The sequence below is a fragment of the Ceratotherium simum genome, chromosome 30, assembly GCF_057802395.1.
Source record: "Ceratotherium simum simum isolate JZ-2026a chromosome 30, ASM5780239v1, whole genome shotgun sequence".
NCBI lineage: Eukaryota > Metazoa > Chordata > Mammalia > Perissodactyla > Rhinocerotidae > Ceratotherium > Ceratotherium simum.
Genome location: NC_141929.1, coordinates 5952044 through 5972409, shown reverse-complemented (window position 1 = coordinate 5972409; position 20366 = coordinate 5952044). Strand labels below are relative to the sequence as shown.

The following is a 20366-nucleotide window of genomic DNA, read 5'->3' as shown; positions in this document are numbered from 1 at the left end:
CTGTGGGAATGGGGCTGCGGACCCCGGCACTAGGGCGAGAACAAGGAGGGCTGTCCCTGGACCCAGCAGGCGGGGGTCCCCAGGGGCAGCGTGTCACATGAGAGTTTTGTTGACAGCCTGTAATAGTTCCTTTCCCCTCCCTTTTCCTGGCCCCGGGCTAAGGACATGGTCACAGACTTCGGGAGGGGAAACGTGGCGGTGGTGTGGTGATGGGGTCAGACAGATGTGCAGACGGGTTCCTGCGCGGTCCTTTGGAGGGTGCAACGTGATTTACCTGCTGCAACCTCACCTATAAAGTGGGGCTCACGGTGCCAGCTTATACGATGGGAAGAGAGATGGCACTCAGGCTGTCTACCAGCTACACAGGGCTGTGAGCGCTGCGGAGGGAGGGCGGCTGGGACCGGACAGGCCTGCTCTGAGTCTCCCTTCTTCTCTCTCTCTGCAGCCATGTGGACACCAAGGAGCTGTGTGGTAGGTGTCCGACTCTGCAGGGACCAGGACTGGGGGGGTGGGGAGGGGGTGGGGAGAGGCAGCGGGGGGCCCTGGCAGGACTGGCGGGAGGGTCCAGGGGGAGGGGCAGAATCCTCCTATGACCCCTGGTCTCTGCTTTCCCTGCCCCCAGATTACTTTGTGGACCACATGGGGGACTATGAGGACGTCTTGGCCTCCCTGGAGACCTTGAATCACTCTGTCCTGAAGGCCATGGGCTACACCAAGAAGGTCAGTGGCTGTGGGTGGCCCCTTGGGTTCCAGGGCCTGAGTGCTGGTTTGGTTCCAGATTTTCTCCAGGGTGTCCTCACCCATGGGTGCTTGGATTTGTGATGACAAGAGTTGGGTGGGCCTGTGTCTGGGTGGTCTTTGCCTGGGACTCCTAGAGGGGGCTGAGATAAGCTGTGAAGTGAGTGGAGCGGCTTGTTGAATGGCCCTGTCCAGCTGGTGTCTGGTTTGGAGCATGCGGCCCTCTCCCGGAATGCAGGGTCCTGGGATAGAGTCCTAGAAAAGGGGCAGCAGTCACCCCCAGCCCTCCAGGGCCCTTGGACAGGTGTCATCCCTGATGATCTCGTGCCCTTCCACAGCAGGGTTACCAGACAGGAAGGGGAGGGAAAGGGGCAGGTTCACGCATCTGAACTTGACCGAGGAATCCGATGGTGTCTGGGACGAGAACGCGTGTCCAGGCAGGGAGACGTGAGCTGGGCAATAGAACCATTAGGAGTGTGGGGAGGCGCCCAGTGCAGGGCTTCCCTGTGTGTCCTAGAGAGAGCTCTCTGATGTGCCTCCAGAGTCTGCCCATGGCCCTGTCACCTCCTTGGTCGCATGCATGCCCTGGAGGAGGACAGGAGGCAGGGAGATGGGGCCCGCTTGTGGGCTGTGCGTCATTGTGCCCTCTCCCTTGTAGCTCAGATGGGCGTAAGCAGCCCATGCCCCGAGCTCCATCTCCCCCTCCGAGTCTGCACCCCGCTGGGCTGGCAGCGTCTGAGGGACAGGTGGGCGTGTTCCTTCTCTGCATCCGCGGAGAAGAGGTGCAGTCAGTTTCCTGAGCACCTCTAGCGGCTGGGACTACACGCTCCGCTTAATCCTCACAGCAGCCCTGCGGGGAGCCACTGTCACGTCCCCGTTTCATGGCTCTGGAAACAGACTCAGAAGTGTGAACCCTGCAGAGTCTAGCCAGACAGCTTAGCTGCTGGCTGAAATGGGGGGAAACTGAGTCAAGGACCTGGCAGGAGGTGTGGAGCGCATCCTGGGACTCCAGGCCCACCCAGGGGTGACTGGAGGGTCAGTCAGCTGGGAGCGGGGCAGCCGCTTGGGCACACTGACCAAGGCACGCAGGGAGGGAGTTGGGAGGCGGCCGCGTAGACGCCCACGAGCATGCAGCCTACCATACCTTGAGCTGTGGGAGCTCAGAAAAGGCCATCTGCTCGTGGAGGCTGGGGAGCTTAGCTGATAAAGTGGCTGAAGGACCCTAAGCCAGTCACTTCTGTTTCTGAGCCTCGGTTTCCCCAGCTGTGAAATGGGAGCGTTCACCTTGTAGAGTCCTTCTGAGGACTCAATGAAGGAAGGTCTCTGAACTGCTTAGCACAGGGCCTGGCACAGAGCAAAGGTGCCTACTGGTTTTTATTATTAGGCTCCTGTTGTATGCTCAGACATAGGAGAGATCAATTCTGTACTTGTTTTTCAAATGCTACTCAGTTACCGCTGTGCCGTGCATTAGAGAATCCCTTTCTTCCCCTTATCCGAAAACAGCTGGGCCTGACCCTGAGCCTCCACTCAGCCACGTTTCTGTTTCTGTCCTAGCGTCATGCTGGTCTGAGTCCTGGTGTTTTAAAGTGTATTTTAGTTACGTGTAAGACCGATTCCCTTTCATCGTTCATCCTTGTAGACTGTTGTTTGATATTCTGAAAGCATCAAGGCCGGCCGTGGATTAGAAAGGAGCTCAGAAAGACCCCAACTCAAATCCGAGTCACCCAGGCAAGGATGTCAGCCCCAGCTCCGCGGTGGGGGTGCACCGGATGCCACCGCCTCCTGGAGCCTCAGCTTTCTCTTCCTTGCGTGGGGCCGCTTCCCAGAGGCATCGATAACATCCTTGCTTTCCGGTCTGTGGCCGGAGCTGTTCAGAGATGTGATCCAATTCTCCATGAAGGAGACGATTTTAACGCCTACCAACACGACTCAGACCAGCTTTGGTGATTTTGCTCTCAGAAATCGTGCGCATAGGCTGTTCGGTGTGGCCTTTGGTGCGTTCTCAGTGGTGGTGGTGGGGTAGGTTGTGGCCGTGTCGATTGGCATCTCTTTCTCTTGCGTATTTTCTAACCGACTTTTGTTCGTAGAAATGCAGCTCATTGATTGTTATTTCGGATGCTTCTCTTGCACCCAGTGGTTTTAGCTGACTCGTTCGCTCTTGTTGATATGCAGTCATGGTGTCAGTTAACCGCTGTGGGACGGTCTTCATTTCTGATCTGTGTTCCCCCTGTTTCTCTCTTGGGTCCTGTTAGAATTGCCCCCAAGCTCTAAGTCACTGCACTGGTGCTACGTCAGGCATCCTTGCATTGCTCCCGATGTTCCAGTGCCCCCTCTAGTATTTCTCCACTGATTATAATATTAACACCAGCTCTTATTTTAGAATCTTCTTCAGCCTGTTAAAAAATATTTTTGCCTTCCTTTCGTTAAATTTTGTCTTAGGAGGTGGTGGTGAATCTTTTCAAGTGCCTTTTTGGTATTTTTAAATGATCATCTGATTTTTCTGAAGCTCTTGATGGGGTGGATTCTATTTTTAGATTCTCTCTTATTGAACAATCCTTTGCTTCCTGTGATAAGCCCTAATTGGTGCATTATTCTTTGATCACACTGCTGAATCCTTGTCCCTCGCTGAGTGTTTTATCTCTGTCTCTATCGGAAATTGAGATTGGGTGATAGTTTGGGAATGATTTATGAGGTGGTTTTGAATATTTTCTGTGTGTGAATCAGCTGCTCTAACGTAGAATCATTTTTCTTTTCAAAAATAGAAAGAATTTATCCATAAGGCTTGGGTCGAGGTACAAAACAGGGGAGGAGATTATTTTAAAAGTTATTTTAAGGTCAACCTTAGTTTTAGTTTTTTACTTTTTATGTCCATTTTAGTATATTTTTAAACAAAATTACATGAACATGTTCATTTTTGTGATCAGTTTTGCATAGTAAGTTCTTAACGATTTTTTTTTTAAAATCTAAAACATTGACACAAAACAGGCACTTCATGCAGACTAAGTTCAAAAAAAATCTGCTGTTATAGCTTAGATTTTATTTTAATTTTTGTCCCATTTTGCTACATTTTAAAAACTTATATTTGACAGAGTTTTGCCTGTTTTAATTAGTTGTTTCTAATAACCAGCCCCTGACACATTTATTTAAATTTCATGGTATGTTTTCAGCTGTATTTATAGTTTTCACCATTATTATTTTCTGTCTCCGAGTTCCTCAGATTTGTTGTTCTTCCTAGTCTTTTTCATACGTGAAGTGGAATGCTTAAAGTTTCTGTGATGATAAAGTTTGAAATTTTAAAAATTTACCTTTGAATGATACTTTCACTGCAATCATAGATTTTAATATGTAGTATTTCCTCTCTCAATGTTCTCCAATAATCTGTGTCCTCACTCATTTTTCATTTCATGGTGTTAGGATAAAACGGAGTGACTGGTAGGTTTCTATTCTGTTTTTTTAATGCATTGAGATTTCTTCGTTACATATTATTTGATTTGTTTTCATAATTATCTCATGGATGCTTGAGAAAAAATGTGGATCGTACTTTCAGAATATAAAATTTGAAAATAGCTATCCTTTTCTTTGTTATGAAATAGATGCTGTGAAAAGACAACTTTGTAAAAAGGTGAAATCGTGTCTCTTGTACAAATAGAAAATGCACACGTGTCAAAGACTGTGTTTAACTCATTGATTAATGTGAGAACCATAAGATGTTACAGCTGGCTCAAAGGAAAATTCAAAGAACACATGCCATGTATGCAGGCAACCAGGAGTAATGAAATAAATTTGTGAATAAATGCAAAACTGGTTGCAGCCACAGGGCCGCAATCCATTGCATTCTACCAGGCAAAATTCATATGCATTTCTGTGGGTGAGAATTATTTGCATTATCATCAGTTTTCTACATTTTGCAGTTTTAAAAGTAGCTCCAAAACAAGGAAAGACTTAGTTCACCCAGAGGGTGTGCTAGACGAGAGATGCAGTCATCTTTTTTGCCCATTTTAAAGACTTTCCCCCTCTCTTGACAGTGCCCTTTGCATCCCTATTTATTTTTGGCTAATTTATCTGTCCTCTGAGACCATGATGAGCTAATTTCTCACACTAAATTGTGTTTTGTCATTTAATCTTTATATTTCTAGTGTTTTTCCTTTCTATATATTTAGCCATGTTGTTTGATACATATAGACCTTTGTTATAATGTTTTTATTATATAAATCATACATATTCAATATGCAAAATTTAGGAAGTAGGGAAAAATGTAAAGAAAAATTTAAATCACTTCTAATTTCCACTATTCCTAACCACTGTTAACATTTTAGTTTATTACCTTTGAGCCTTTTCTCTATGCATATTTCTTTAATATACTTAATGTCATTCTGTGGATAAAAATTTATTTTGTTTCTTTTTACCTAATATTTTACAAACACTTTTCCTGTGTTATTAAAACTGTTCAAAAGCATAATTTTAAATATTCTTATTTAAATTTATTTACTATTCCTCTGTTGTTGGGCATATTACATTATATCCAGGTTTTTGCTATTATGAATAATACCATAACCTTGGGACATAAATGTTCACATTTTGCATTATTTCTTAAGGATAGATTATCAGAAGTGGAGAATTACTGGGTCAAAGAATATGAGCAGTGTAAGGCTCTTGATATAAAGCAAAATTGCTTTTTAATGTGGTTATATCCATCTAAATCCCCATGGCCAGGTCTACAGCAATATCTTCTCCTGGTGCTCGAAGATTTAATAACGTCGTGTCCTTGTTGTACATTGTGCCTTTGTGGTTCTATTCCTACCCTTCGTATCTTGTGTAATACTTTCTCATTTAAATTCTACCTCCTAGTGATATTGCTTGTCCTGTTCATTTGATAACGTTTGGTTGCAGAATCTTCATGCAGCCTTCTCTTTGTAGATCCTTGGCTGCCATCTTGGTTTAGTTGTGCCTCCAGTTGGATCTCATTTAATCAAATCTAGGACTGTGTCTTTACGAGGGGGAATTTAGGCTGCTTTTCTTTATTATTCTGATCTCTCTGGGCTGATGGCCGTCATAATCTTTTATGCTTCCTTCGTCTCTGTGACGTTTTACCTTCTGCTTGTTTATAGCATCGATTATGATTTTGAAGGTAAACCTAGTTTTGGTGACTTCCGAAACACACGTTGTTAACATTCTTAATTCTGTTTTTATATTTAACTAATTAAAAAAGTACTTTCTGGGGCCGGCCCAGTGGCACAAGTGCGCATGCTCCACTGAGGCGGCCCAGGGTTCACCAGTTCGGATCCCGGGCGTGCACCGACGTGCTGCTTGGCAAGCCATGCTGTGGTGGCGTCCCATATAGGGTGGAGGAAGATGGGCATGGATGTTGGCCCATGGCTGGTCTTCCTCAGCAAAAAAGAGGAGGATTGGCAGATGTTGGCTCAGGGCTGATCTTCCTCACCAAAAAAAAAAAAAAAAAAAGTACTTTCTATTGCCTTTTGTGGAATTACAGGAATTTTTGAGATTTTCATCTGTTTTCTTCATACTTTCACACTCTTTATTGATTTAATCCAATGTGATTAAAATTGAAGGATGAGTGATTTATGTTTTACTTCCTGACCTCTGTAACCTTAATGTTCAATGTGGGTGATCACCGACATCTCTTCACAACTCCGCTATTCAAGGATCCTTCCTCTAATTCAACCCTAGATGAGAAATTGGGAGAAATTCTAAGACATTCTTTGCAGGAAAGGTACTCATCTGATAAAATTTCAGAGATTCGCACATTGCTGAATATCTCTCTCTTATCTTGCAAACGAGTAACTTTCATGTGATGCACAGTTCCTACAGACCTACAGACGTGATCCTTTCCCTCTGGGATCGTGGGGCTGGGATCATGGGGCTGGGCTCTTGGCTAAGGCATCGATTGTGGCAGAGGAGAAATCCGTAAAGCTACATTTTTGCTCCTTTGAAAATAACTTATCTTTTTTGGAATTCAACTCACCAGGTACACGTTGGCCCCTGACCACACCCTCAGTCACTGATGGGATGCTTTTAACACACTTTAGCTCATTTTTCTGCTTGATGGCTTCTGGCAGCCTTTCTCTTCGTGTTCAGAATTTTCACCACATTGTCTTCTTGTTCGTTTTGGCCATTCGTTGTCCAGAGCCCATTGATCACTGGATTGTACGTGGGTTCGACTGTCTGCTAGGAAGGATAATCGATAGTTGCAATGCATTAGGCCACCAGAACCTGACGTACTTTCTGCTACACATTGATTCTCTGTCAGGGCCTGTCTCCAGTGTCCTGGTCCAGTGGTTGACACAGGATGTCCATCTCCTCACCTCCTTGTCTGTGTGTGCCTCTCCTTTCGGCCTTTCTCCATCCCCATTTCCATTTCTGCCTCCATTTATCAGTCTCTCTGTCTGTAGCCATGTCTCTCGTGTGCAATTATTGCTAATTAATTCCCAGTCAGAGTGATGGATGTTTTAATTTGCTCTCCTTGAGAGCCCCATTTTCCTTGCCCTGATTTCAGGGACTGGGCAGAATTCCAAGGTGCCGGGGCAGGTGGCTCAGGAGGGTGGGGTCTTGGCGGAGGAGCCGAGAGAGCAGCACGGGGTTGTGGGACTAGCATTCCCAACACAGCGTCATTTTGATCGTTGCCATCCTTGAGTGACCTGGCTAGGCCAGAGCTTCCTCCCTTTCACTGTGAAGCCTTTTGAAGCCCAAAGAAACTCAACTGGATCCAGAAACCTTGAGATATGTCTTTGCTGCAGACTCGTGACAAAGGGGGAAACTCTGTCTCACACCACAGAGCAGAACTTGTGGAAAATCCTCTTCCCCTGTCTTTTCCCCAGAATTCCTTACCTCGTGGCCTCTAAGTCTCCCTCCCTCTGTTTCTCCCCGACTCCCCACTCACCCCCTCCTCCTGAGGGCTGAGCCTCAGGCCCTTTCTTTGGGTAGCCAGTTTAACCCTTCTGGCCACTTTTGATAGTCGTCTCTCATTTCTCTGAGTAGCAGCATGAAGGCCCAGGACCCAAAGAATCCTCCTTGGAGGAGGAAGGAGGGAGAGGAGGTTGTGAATTCTTCTTCCCTAATACTGTATCCGTGTCCACAACCACATCAAGAACGACACCACTAGTCATCATCATCACCACCACCACCACCATCATCCTTACCATCACCATCTGCACCATCGCCACCATCGTCACCACCATCATCTTCATAAGCATCACCATCATCATACCACTGTCTTCACCATCATCTTCATAACCATCACCATCACCACTGTCTTCACCATCACCATCATGACTACCACCCTCATCACCGCCACCACCACCACCACCATCATCATCAACATCATCATCTTTATCGTAGCAGCTACTGTTCATTGGGTACTTTCTATGTGACAGGCACTGTGCTGAGCATTTTATATACGTTTAGTCATTCAGTCCTCCCTATGACCTCATAAGATAGATACTACAGCGACTCCTGTTATGGTTGTAGAGGTCACAGAGCTAGTAAGTGGTGGGGCTCAGACTTGGTCTCTGAGTTCATAGCTCCTGCCTTGATGCAGGAGCTGTACAGCTTCCAAGATGCAGGAGGCACTGGGGTCGCCACCTCCCACTGCAAGGCAGAGACACCGACTCCAGGTGTCCCCCTACTCTGTGCCAGACCCACACCCAAGTTTCCTCCCCAACCGCTTTCCCCTCTGTGCCCCTTCCCTTCCCTCTACAGGTGTACGAGGGCGGGAGCAACGTGGACCAGTTTGTGACGCGCTTCCTCCTGAAGGAGACGGCCAATCAGATCCACTCGCTGCTGAGCTCCGTGGAGAGCGCAGTGGAGGCCATCGAAGAGCAGACCAGCCAGATCCGGTGCGTCCATGGGACCTTGCAGGGTCACGTGGGAGTATGCCGTGCATGTGCCAACCTGCTGTTGGGTGGGGACGTCTGTGTACTTGGGAGCTGGGGGACCTTGGGCAAGCTGCTGCACCTCTCGTGCCTTCACTTCCCCAACTGAAAAATGGAGATGATTGTATACCAACCTCCTCAGTCATTGTAAGGACTGAATGAGACAGTGTGTGCTTAGAAGAATGCCTGGTGTGCATGCAGTACAGACAATACAGACCGACTGTTTAGACTGTTTCCTAGACACTAATCAGTTTGCTGCATCCCCATACTTCTCACATTATTGTTTACCTAAAACTATCCTACTGTTCCTCATTTTTTAAAACTGGAAATAAATTTAGGAAATTGCATGTGGTCAGCACACCTGGAAAACAAGTGTCACGTGCCATAAATGAAGTAGGTGCAAACCAGGCACCTGTCGCGCCTGCAGAGCCGGGACCCTGAGGCTGCTCCCTGTTGTTAGAGAGAGACGGGGGTGTGGTAGAGAGGCGTTGAAGACAGAGGGTGCCCAAGTCCTGACTTTCTCAGAAGGATTGAAAGAGCTGTGAAATGGAGTGGTTTTCTCCCAGGGTTATTTACTGTTATTTAAGGCTGTGTTTGCATGTTCTTGAAGCCATGGGAAAGCATCCGGGGTCCCCCCTGCCTTTGGCGGCAGACGCTGTGTCGAGGGCCAAGCCAGTGTCCAGAGAGAAGCAGTTCTCCTTCCGGCTCAGCAGTGCCCGTCCCCGGGGGCCGCGAGCCCTGGCATTTGCTATCCCAAGTTGAGACACTGCCCTGTGCCTGTTCTTCCCAGGACAGCTAATGTGCCTGGGGTAGAGGGGAAATAAAGAAATACGGATGGATCAGAGCAACAGCCGGTGTCTGGGCCCTGGTGGGACTGAGCCTTGAATTTCCATGCGCGGCTGTGAGCTCCCAGGCAGAGGGCCCGCATGGCAGGATGTTGGTTGCTGTGGGGTAGGGGTTTGAATGTGTGTTTTTGCTTGTTGAGGGGCTGGTCCCAATCAGATATGATTGTGAAGGCCATTTGATGACAGTGTTTCCAAAATGTGTTTACTCTGAGCATGGGCAGCCAGATCACCTGGGAAATGTAAAATGCAGATTCCTGGGCCCCACGCTATGCTGGATTAGGATCCCTGGGAGCTGGGCCCAGAACGCTGCACCTGTGATCAGTCTTGTGACTCTGAGGGTCCCTGAAGTTAACAGCCACAGCTCTGGAAGCTGTCACAGATTTCTTTTCTCACTATCTTGATGGAAAGGTCACCAGTTTTATCCTGCAGCAGAGCAGATAGAAGGGCTGCAGGATTTTCGTGGCTGGTTTCCGGCACTTTGCGAGTTCTGTCACGTGTCAGCAGTTATGCCTGTCTGCCCCCACGTTGGGACCTTCCTTACTTTGGGATGTTGGTGGTGGGGGTGGCACGTCGCAAGGGGGAGACACATCTGCTTCACATGCACTCCCAACTCAAACCGCCCCAAATCTCAGCTGTTTTGTGAGTCCCCTGTCATCCTGTGTCCCAGCCCTGGGATGTCAGTTCCAGGCACAAGCCGCTGGTTCCAACCCCACCACCCCTGGGGGACTCCCACAGCCCGAGTTCGTGGTCTGAGGGCCACATTTAATTTGCTGCTGGGCTGTAGAGCCGCCAGGACTGACAACTCGAATGCTCCGCCAGCCTTTCCCTCCCACGAGAGAGGGGCTTGCTGAGTGTTCAGGTTCACAGGAGACGGATTCCAGAACGCACCAAGGCAGCGCTGCCCGAAGGCAGAGGAGGGCTGGGGACTGGGCCTGTCGGCCGTGCACATGGGAGTGTGTGTTTTATGTGGACACGTGTGTCTGCGTCCTTGTATGTGGTGAGTTTTCCAGCATCTCTACACGTGGGGATTTGGGCATCCACCGAGCGTTTGTTGAGTCCCTGCTGTGTGCCGGGCACCATGCTGGGTGGGCCGTGTGTGTGCCGGGGTTTGTGCACGTGTGTGTGCGTGGCTGTGTGTGTGGGGTGCGGGGCCTGGCTGAGGTCAGGATCGCCGAGTTCTCTGTTCTGTTAACGCCCACTCCCCGCTGTGTCCTGGGGCTGCCTTTTTCAGGGAGGGAGTTGTCTAGCTGGTGCAAATCCAGGATCCCCCACCCTGGAGGGAGCTGAACACCAAGTGGGCTCCTAGTGAGGCAGGCAGAGAGGGAGGGACAGGGGAAGCTGTGAGCCATTGGGGTGGGGTGGGGGCCTGGCTCACCCTTGCCCCGGCCCTGGAGCTGAGCCAGGTCCTGGGAACAGGACCCAGGCTGTGGGGTCCTGGAATGGAGCTGAGCTCAAATCCCGCCTCTGCCCACCAGCTGCGTGGCCTTGGTCAAGTCGCCCGCCTGTAGGCCTTGTTTCCTCCTCCGTAGAACAAAGGCCACCATGCCCGCTTCCCAGGGACGGGCTCCACGGAGTAAGCTGCACGTTTCAGCCCACGGTCCGTGCTTAGTGTCTGTCAAAGCTGCTGAAGGGGTCAGGGCCCTGCAGCCTCCCCCATGGTGTGTGTGTGTCCCCCACTCACTGCAGACAGAACCACAGCGAACCCAGCCACGGCGTGGTGGAGACCTGGTGTGGAAGCCTCACTCCCCCCTACGCCCCCAACCACAAGCTCATGGCCACGGAACAAGGGAAGAGTCCTCCATCTGGTGAGAGAGCGGTGGCCTGGGGTGGGGGCACTGGCTGGGGTCCTCGGTCGAATTCTTGCAGTGGCCCAGATGGGTCCTGGGCCTCCAAGTGGGACTGGGACTGAGAGGCTGGGGGCAGCTCTCAGCCCCTAAGAGGGCTAGGAGCTCCCCTCCCCCCAGGCCTGCCCCTGCCCACCATCAGTGTCTCTGTTCCTCTTTCCCAGTCACCGCGGACCCCAAGGAGGAGGGCCTGGAAGCCCAGATCAGCCGATTGGCAGAGCTCATAGGCCGGCTGGAGAACAAGGTAAGGCCACTGACCCCTGCCTCCATCGCTCTGCTCTCCCCAGCCCCCAGGGAGTGCAGAGTTAGGCCTGGAGTTTGGGACAGAAGTTAGCGAGCCTTGGGAAGACATCACAGGTGGAGCGTGGAAATGGAGAACACGACTCCATAAGGATAGACCCCCCCGGGAATACGTCCATCGTACAGCCCAGGGAGAGGTGCCTGGGTGAAGGAGCAGCTGTGGCGGGGCGGGTGGGCAGCCAGGAGGGGCATCTCAAGGAGCCGAAAGTAGTCAGCAGGGTCACGGGCAGCAGGGGCACAGAGCTTCAGGGCGGCTTTGCTCTAATGCGAGGTGGCCCAGGCAGGTGACACCAAGACACAGCGTGGTGGGAAGGAGAGACGAGGACATCCAGGAGAGGTTAGAAACAACCTGAAGGGCCAGCAGCGTGAGATCTTTTAAATACAACATGGCACGTCCACAGAGAATAGGAAATGGCTCAGCCTTTACTGAGTCGTGTCTTCAGAGGACGCTTCGTGACTGAGAAGGTGATCACAGGACGAGTGTATGACTTTCCCAGGGCTGCCGTAACCATGAACTGCAGGCCGGGGGGCTCAAACCGCAGGCATCGATTCTCTCCCAGTGGAGGCTAGAAATCTGAGGTCAGGCTGTTCGCGGGGCTGCTTTCTCCTGTGGCCTCTCTCCTCAGCTTGTAGACAGTTGTCTTCTCCCCATTGTCTTCACGTGGTCTTCCATGCACGTCTGTGTCCTAATCTTCTCTTCTTATGAGGACACAAGTCATATTGGATCAGGGCCCATCCTAATGGCCTCATTTTAACTCTGTTCCCGCTTTAAAGGCCCTGTCTCCAAAAACATTCACATTCTGAGGTACTAGGGGTTGGGGCTTCAACATATGAATTTTGGGGGGACACCCATAACGATGACTATTTCTTGGAAGAAAGAAAAGAGATTGCCTTAAGGTGTACCAATGGGTTCGGTATCAGACTGCCCATATTCAAATCCTGGCTATATCACTTAACAGCTGTGTGACCTTGGCCCAGTGACTTACCCTCTCTGAGCCTCAGATTCCTCCTCTGACAGTAGAGAAGATAATCAGAATAGTAACCCTCACAGAGTTGTTGTGAGGATTAAATAAAATGATGTCTTAATGGCTTAGCAGGGAGCCTGCTGTGTAGTTAGCAGTTAATTCTAGCAATGTTAGCAATTATCATTGGACATTCTGATACCAAAACCTAAATACATGGACACACTACCCATGTGCCCTCATAAACCAAGATAGCAGGTTTCCAGGAGCCCTAGGGTTGGGGTGATTTTACATTTCTCCTGCTTTTTTTGAATTTTTTTTTACATCTTTTGCAAAAGGGCAAAATAATTAGTACTTTGATGGGTTTGGGGGTTCTGAGGAATTTGTGGGGCAGGGGGCCGGGTTCCCCACACACAGGGAAGTGAAGCAGCGATCAGAGGGGAATCTGAAGGAGGAGGCGCGATTCCACCTGCAGGGCTGAGACCCAGGTGGGATCTCCGCCCTTAAAGCTGCGGGTGGGAGCGGTGGAAAAGGCTCCCGCAGACCCTGAGGCCTGGTTGTCATAACAACTCCGCGGGCGCCTCCAGAGGTAGGCCCTTTGAAGCTTATTTTTAGTGCCCCGTCGCCTTAACAACCGGCTGGCTGGAAACCGAGGCGCACCTGGGCGTCCTGGAGACGGGGCGGGATCCTCCTCACTGGCCTCTGATTGGCCCAGGCCGCGAGCAGGAGCCAATGGGGGACCGGCTCTGGGCCCCGCCCACCGCGGGCCAACCTGAGCCGCTTTGGTCTCGGCTGGAGGATGGAGCGCTAGGTGGCTGGTCTGGGAGAGGGGCGGACGGGCAGACGTGGGTGCCACTGTGCCTCCCCCGTCCTCCCCTCATCGTCACCCTCCCGTGGCCCTGCCGGCCCGTAGAAGCCTAGGAAACCGGATGTAGCCCCTGCCCTCCAGGAGCCCACCGACACCGTTGTCAAACCATGGAAACAGGCTTGTTCCTGCCAGGCACTCCTTGGCCACCCACAAACCAAGTTCACCCTGAGTGTCCCTGAAGGCAATACACTTTCCAGGACCAGCTGCGTGATTTAGGGGGCCCAGCGCAAAATGAGCAGGCAGGGCCCCTTGTTCAAACATTAAGAATTTCAGGATGGTGACTGCAGGGGTCCCAGGCCCGCACATCTGCTGCTGTCTTCCTTCACAGCCAGCCAGTGTGCCTCCCACACGTGCTTGTGTGAGAGGAAAGACCTGGGTGTGTGGTTTCGGCTGTCCTCAGGGAGGCTGGGCAGGGATAGGCACAGAAGCGGCGTTTATTGGAGTGCCCAGTTAAAGAGGAATCATGATTCTGGGTGTCAGAGGAGAGCGGCCCCGGGTACAGACCCAGGCTCAACAACCGGCTTGTGTGGCCTTCAGAGCCCCGGGGAGGTTTGCTATGAAATAGTGACCATGGAGCAGCCACGAGGTTCTGGGCCCTGTTCTAGACACCAGCACGTGGTCGTGAACGGCGTGCACAGGATTCCAGTTTCCCTGGAGCTTACAGTGGCGCACACCTGTCCCAGGGAGTCTGGAAGGTTAAATAAAAGGTGTCCGTAGAGCGTTTAGCCCAGGGCCTGCGGAAGGCCAGCGAGAACAGACCACCTCATTTGGACCGTGAGATGAGGTGCCAGGGGTTACAATTAGGGTGATCTGTCAGTTGATGGGGAATCTCAGGGCTGTGCCAGCAGTTGTGGCAAAACCCCAGGGTCCTGGATTCAGGACTCGAGTCCCCACTGCTGCCTCTCCCAAGACCATCCCTCCCCCAGCAAGATGGAGCCTCCTCATGCCCTCGGCAGCACGTCTGCTTGGCTCCCCTCTGAGCCGAGGCTGTGTGTGGAGGGTAGATTGAGCCCTGTCCAGCGAGCCTGAGCCCTGGGAGCTCCCACCAGTCCAGGGACTCCAGAGCCTCTGGTGCCTGGGGGTGGAGGGGCTGGTGCTCTGTGGGGCCCTGAGCGCTGCAGTGTCCTTGTGGTCCTGGAGGCCTCCCTGGCGGAAGTGGCCTTTGTCTCCAGCGTCTCTTTGTGCTTTGCTATTTCAGACCCTCTGGTTTGACCTGCAGCAGCGCCTCTCGGATGAAGAAGGCACCAACATGGTGAGCCCATTCTCCCGAGGCCTCCCTCCCCACCCCTCTCCTGTGGCCCCATCCCTGCCTGAGCCAGGACTCAAGGTGCCCGTGGCTCAGCGTCCCTGACACCCAGCGCCCCTGGGGACTACCAGGAGGGGAGATGCTGCCCCAGCACTTGGCCACCCTCCCCTCCCAGGGGTGTCCTTTGAGGCACCAGGGCTTTGAGCAGAAAAAGTTTGGCCCGGAGCAAAGTGACCAACAGGACAGTGATGTCAACACTGACTTGATCAGAAACGCCTTTTGCTGGTCACTGATGCTGTTGTGTCTCGGACCCGGATGCCTTGCGGGCAGCTCCAGACCGTCACAGGGACTGTCTGCACCCCCTTGTCCGGTTTTCAGAGTTTGTGGGACTGCGTCCTGCATTTGACTTTTTAAGTCCTAGTTCTTTTTTAGCCAGTTCTTCTATGTAAGAATAAAAAGGGTGCATGCGTGTGGGGTTTTTTTGGTTTTATTTTGACCAAATTGTCCCCTACTTTCTGAAGGGAGGTCGGGGAGGCTGTGCCCATGGGGCTGGGGGGGGGGGGTCCTGGGAGGAGGGGGCTGGCAGGGAGCCGGGGGGCAGCGGGCTGCCAGGCCCATGGGCGCCCACACCCACTCGCCCTGTGGCCCCGCAGCATCTGCAGCTGGTCCGGCAGGAGATGGCCGTGTGCCCCGAGCAGCTGAGCGAGTTCCTGGACTCCCTGCGACAGTACCTGCGGGGTACCGCCGGGGCCAAGAACTGCTTCCAGTGAGTTGGCCGAGGGGGGGCCGGGTGGCTCTGCCTGGGTGGAGGGCCGGGCAGGACCAGCACAGCCCCTGAGAACAAACCATTCCCCAGGGAGGCACCTAGCGGTTGGTTAAGAGCTGGGTTCAAGTCCGGGCTCAGGCTCTTCCCCGCTGTGCAGATGGGGTGAGTGATTTCTTCTCCTTTACCTCAGCTTACTCGTCTGTAAAGTGGGACCACTAACAGGTGGAGCGGACAGGTGTAAATGGAATAATAAACGTGAAGGACTTTCCAGCACCTGGGACGCCATCGGCGCCCACTCCGTGTTGGCTGCCACCGTTACTGTTGTGGCTGCCCCTCGAGGGCCTCACCCTCTGGTCCCTGCTGCCAAGGCCAGCGTTCCTTCTCGGCAGAGCTGAGCCAGGCAGCCATGGCCACATCTGAGTGGCCCACAAAAGACCGCCCTCTCCCTTGCTGGGAGTGGTCCGAGAGGGCTGTTGGCACAAGCCCCCAGGCTCTCTCCCTCCCCGTCTGGGGCCCACCCACCAGTGCCCAGCGGACCGTAGCTGTAGCCCCTGTGTCCTGCCTCCAGTCTCTCTCTCCACATGGCTTCTTTCCACCTCCAGAGCACACGCCTTCACTCTGCTTCCTGGGGACACAGCCGTGAAGCCCGTTGCTGCTCTTGCTGACTGTTGATTCCAGGTGGTGGGAGAGAGGCAGACAAAGATGATTCCGAGTGGTGATGGGTGCCTAGGAGGCCAGGAAACAGGGTCCCAAGAGAGGGGGCCCCGGGGAGGGGCTGCGTTAGGTTGAGGGGCTGCATGCGCGCTGAGGAAGGGCAGTCTCGGGGGGATCAGCCTGTGCTGAGACCTGGGGCGGCAGCGAGGGTGCCATGTTTGAGGAAAAGCAAGCTGCTGGTGTGTCTGGACGGAGTGACGAGGGGGGAGAGGGACGGGGCTGGCGGGCAGGACCCACTCCCGTCCACCCTCCAGGCCCTGCTCGTTTGGAGTACGATGGACCATGTTGGAGATGCGTGAGCAGGAGCCAGACGTCGTTCTGTCTCCTTTGTGTGCAGAAGGGGTGGGCGGGGACAAGAGTGCAGCAGGGTGACCCCTCTCTGTGGTCACCTGGAGAGGGGGCTTGGCCTTGGCACGACGTGGGTAGGGCTGGGATCTGTTTTGGAGTGGAGCTGACCCGACTCGCTGGTGGCTGGGATGAGGGGTTGTGGAAGGAGGAGGCAAGGCAGGATCAGAGGTTCTTTGGCTTCAGCAACTCGATGGAGGATGGTGCCGTGTACTGAGGGGGCCAGGTGTGTTGGTGGAGGGAGTCACATGGGCCATTTGGGCCACGTTAAGTTGGAGATGCCAGTCGAGGTGTGCATACAAGTGGGGAGACCTGGGCAGGGCGGGCTGGGCGTGGTGGGCACGCTCACTGCGGGGAGAATGTGGAAGGAGAGGGGGCCCAGCTGCCCCTCCTGTGCACACAGGCGGCACGCGGTAGGGCTTCACCCTCTGAGTCCTCCCTGCACCCCGAGCCTGCCTGCTTGTCCTCGTGCCCGTCCCAGGCGACCCCCCCCCACCCAAGAAAAAGCAATCGGTGCATCGTCAGCCGAGCAAACGCAATCACCATGATTGCTTTCATTTTGCTGCAGTACCCAGCCTTGGATGCACCCAGTTGCTCTGATGACCGTTGTCTGCCCACGGAAAGGCCTGTAGGCAGCGCCTTCTGAGTCTAGCAAAGGGCCACGGGGTATATCTGATTAGCAGGCGGCATGCATCCCCCATCCTCTCATGGAGTCACGAGCCCACAGCTCCACGGGTAATTCTAGGCTGGAGTGTAATGAACTAATGACACTGTTAGCTGCCTGTGTCCTCGCTTCCATCCTGTGTGGCAAACCTGGAATTGCCTGTAATTACACAGCAGATGCCACCCAGGACAGGATTCTCCTCCCTGAGGAATGCTCTGGGGTTCTGTTCTGCTGAGCGTTTGAAAGAGAGAAGCGGCCAGGACAGCTGTCAAGAGGCCAGATCAGGGCAGTGTTAGAGATGATGTAAAATTGGAGGTTGGCCCTCAGTCCTGCTCCCCACACGACCCCAGGTAGGATTGGTCCTATTTAAAACAAGACAAGTGGCCTGCCACCGTCACACAGCTGAGGCAGGAGTGACCTGGAACTTGATGTCCGGCCTGCTGGACCATCAACTCCCTCAGCCTCGGTTGGGCCAGTTCTGACTCGGGGGAGTGTTTTAAGGATTAAATGAGGAGATGATTATGAAGGAGAGCACGGCAGGAGGAAACGAATATTAAGCCTTGTAAAATGACATTTCATTATAATTCATTTAACAAACATGCATTGGCCACTCTCAGGGGCCAGGCCTTGCTCTGGGCGGTGGGGATCCACGCTGGACCGATCAGACTGGAGGGCTGGCCCTGGAGGGGCCGAGTTGTTCTGATCAGAAAGGCAGCGTGTTATCAGGAGCAGCCATGGGCTGGTGACAAGCTGGCTGCCTGTCCTGGAACGCCCCCGCCCCTGGCCACCCCGGCTCCAGCCAGGCTCACGTTTCCAGGGTCTTAAGGTATCCCGTAGCCTGGCTCTGGGGGCACCCGTCCAGGCTCGTTTGAGGGTAGGGGGTGGCGGGGGGAGGAAGAGAGCAGCCGAGGGAGCAGGGACGTGGGTGGCCTGGGTTAGGCCACCGACTCCGGCCTCGCGTCTCCCCGTACAGCATCGCCGCCGTGAGGCTGTCGGACGGCTTCACCTTCGTGGTCTACGAGTTCTGGGAGACGGAGGAGGAGTGGAAGAGGTGGGCATGGCCACGTCCTCGGGCGCCAGGCCGCGGCAGTTGGTTAGGTGACGGGATGCGGGGAGGTGGGGCAGCCCCGGCCCCTTTGCCAGGGCTCTCAGCTCCCTCCCTTGTCCCAGAGTGTGTGTTGGGGGGACGGGGGATGGTAATAAGGAGCCTGGGTTCCAGCAGCGTCCACCACCCAGAATGCGGGCCGCTTCCGGCCGACGCATGCCCTCAGCCCAGTTGGAGGCAGCCTTTCTCAGTGTGCGGTGTGGCCCTCGTCACGCTCAGCTGGGCGCCACATCCAGGTCCCTGGCCAGCCCGGGTCCTGCTTGAAAACTGCTGCCCAAGGGCTAAAAGTCCAGGAAGAAAATGCTGCTTAAGAACACTCCCTGGAAGGCAGAACCAGGCTCTTCTCTCCCCAAACATGCCCCTCGCTGGGGGTCCTCTCCCCACGATGGCTCTAAGCCCCGAGGGGGCTGAGTGGTGTTTAAGCCCCCATCCTGGGCGGAACCCGACAGCCCAGCCCCTAGAGCTGACCAGTGGCCCCCTGGCTCGCAGGCATCTGCAGAGCCCTGTGTGCAAGGCGTTCCGGCACGTCAAGGTGGACACGCTGAGCCAGCCCGAGGCCCTCTCCAGGATCTCCGTGCCAGGTAGAGGGCAGGCGGGGAGGAGGGCCCCAAACAGCCACGGGGGGAGCAGGGATGCCACGGGCCCTGGCTCCAGCAAGAGCAGCGGCGTCTCCAGGCAGAGACAGCTGAGTCGAGGGAAGGTCAAAGCCCACATCTTCCAAGGACCCTTGCTTCTGCTCCCTTAGCTGCCAGGAATTACAGTGAGTGCTCGGCACTGATGCGGGGGCTGCAAGGAGGGGCTTAGAGGCAGGGAGACGGAGGGCCAGAGCGTCAGGCTAGCCCCTGAAATGGAAGGACGGGGCCTGAGACATAAAGTGGCCCTACAACCTCAGAACAACACGGTGGGGATGGGGGGGAGCCTCAGACATGACCGAAGGCCAGGGGCACCAGGGAAGAGGGCCCAGAGCCCAGCGTGTGGTGGGGCTGTGCCAGAGACCGAGAAGATCCCCCCAGGCCAGGGCAGGCCCCCACCCACATTCACAGCTGGATGGACATTGCCTCCACGGGCACATGATTCACCACCGAGGGTACCGGCAAGCACCTTTGCACCCCACGAAAGGGCCCCAGCCTTCCCCTCTGCCTGGCACAGAGCTGGCAGCAGCTGAAGGAGGGGATGGGGGCCCGGGGTGCAGGAGCGGGGAGGTGTGTCGCCTGCCCCTCGCTGCAGCCTCCACGGGACACGGGCCGGGGCTGCCTGTTCCCAACAACCTCCTCCGCTTACCGCGTGCGTCTCTCTCCCCCCTTCGCCAGCTGCTTGGTGCACTGTGGGCCGCGACTGACCGCCTCCCCGAGGACTGCGGCTAAGCCTGCTGCCCTGACCCTCTTACAAAGGATGTCCCCTCTTTTCTAGAAACTTTGGTATACGAGCTGTCTTTTCAATATACTTTCAAACAAGAATGTATTTCCCCGCTCTCGGAAGTGAAGGAGAACCCTTCCCCAGCATCCCACACCCCCCACCCTTGGCAGAGCCGCATCTGAGCCGCTGGGGCCCTGCTGAAGCTGCGGGTCGGCGGGGCCGGGAGGCTTCCTGGAGCCAGCAGCCCACCTCCCCCCTCCCTCTGCGCAGCTGAGTGGCCTCGCGTGACCAGGCGCCGGCCTGCCGCAGCCTCAGCGGGACACGCCCCTCCCTCCCAGTCCTGGGTGACAGTCCTCTACCTGGTAGGAGCCGAGCCCCCGTAGTGCCCAACCCAGGCCTGTGCCGAGCCGCACACGGCAGTAGAGCCCACGTAGCCAGTGCCCTGCCAGGCGACCAGCCGCCACCGGACAGGCACCAAATAAACTGTGGTTGGGAACCGCCGCGTGCTGTGTGGTGCTTTCCCGTTTTCTAGTTGTCACGATGCGTGGGGCCCAGGCCCCTTAGGAGCCATGAAACCTGGACCAGGTCAGCCCAGAGCCTCAGTTTTCTTCTCTGTAAAGCAGAGGTGGTAACTATGAGGTACGTATTTTGATAAGTTCGTGCCTGTTGCAAAGTTCAGGGGTCCCGAGAACCACCCTCAGGTTCGATAATTCACTAGTGGGAC

At 54.0% G+C, this 20366-nt stretch overlaps 1 protein-coding gene across 3 annotated transcripts in view; it reads left to right on the top strand.

Annotated features, from left to right (window-relative positions):
• The window catches only part of NECAB2 (N-terminal EF-hand calcium binding protein 2), a 30021-nt gene extending 9889 nt beyond the window's left edge, over nt 1-20132 (top strand). Inside the window, exons 4-15 of one of the 3 annotated variants that reach the window (XM_087419876.1) lie at nt 446-471; nt 623-720; nt 8455-8591; nt 10214-10216; nt 10313-10429; nt 11159-11277; nt 11481-11560; nt 14645-14698; nt 15346-15458; nt 18155-18232; nt 18776-18867; nt 19597-20132. In XM_087419876.1, the coding sequence (XP_087276002.1) occupies nt 446-471; nt 623-720; nt 8455-8591; nt 10214-10216; nt 10313-10429; nt 11159-11277; nt 11481-11560; nt 14645-14698; nt 15346-15458; nt 18155-18232; nt 18776-18867; nt 19597-19625 (946 nt within the window). In that variant the 3' untranslated portion in view covers nt 19626-20132. The remainder of the gene's footprint in view (nt 1-445; nt 472-622; nt 721-8454; nt 8592-10213; nt 10217-10312; nt 10430-11158; nt 11278-11480; nt 11561-14644; nt 14699-15345; nt 15459-18154; nt 18233-18775; nt 18868-19596) is intronic. The other 2 variants (XM_004437138.3, XM_087419875.1) reach the window with 2 other exon arrangements.
• The last annotated feature ends 234 nt before the right edge of the window (nt 20133-20366 follow it).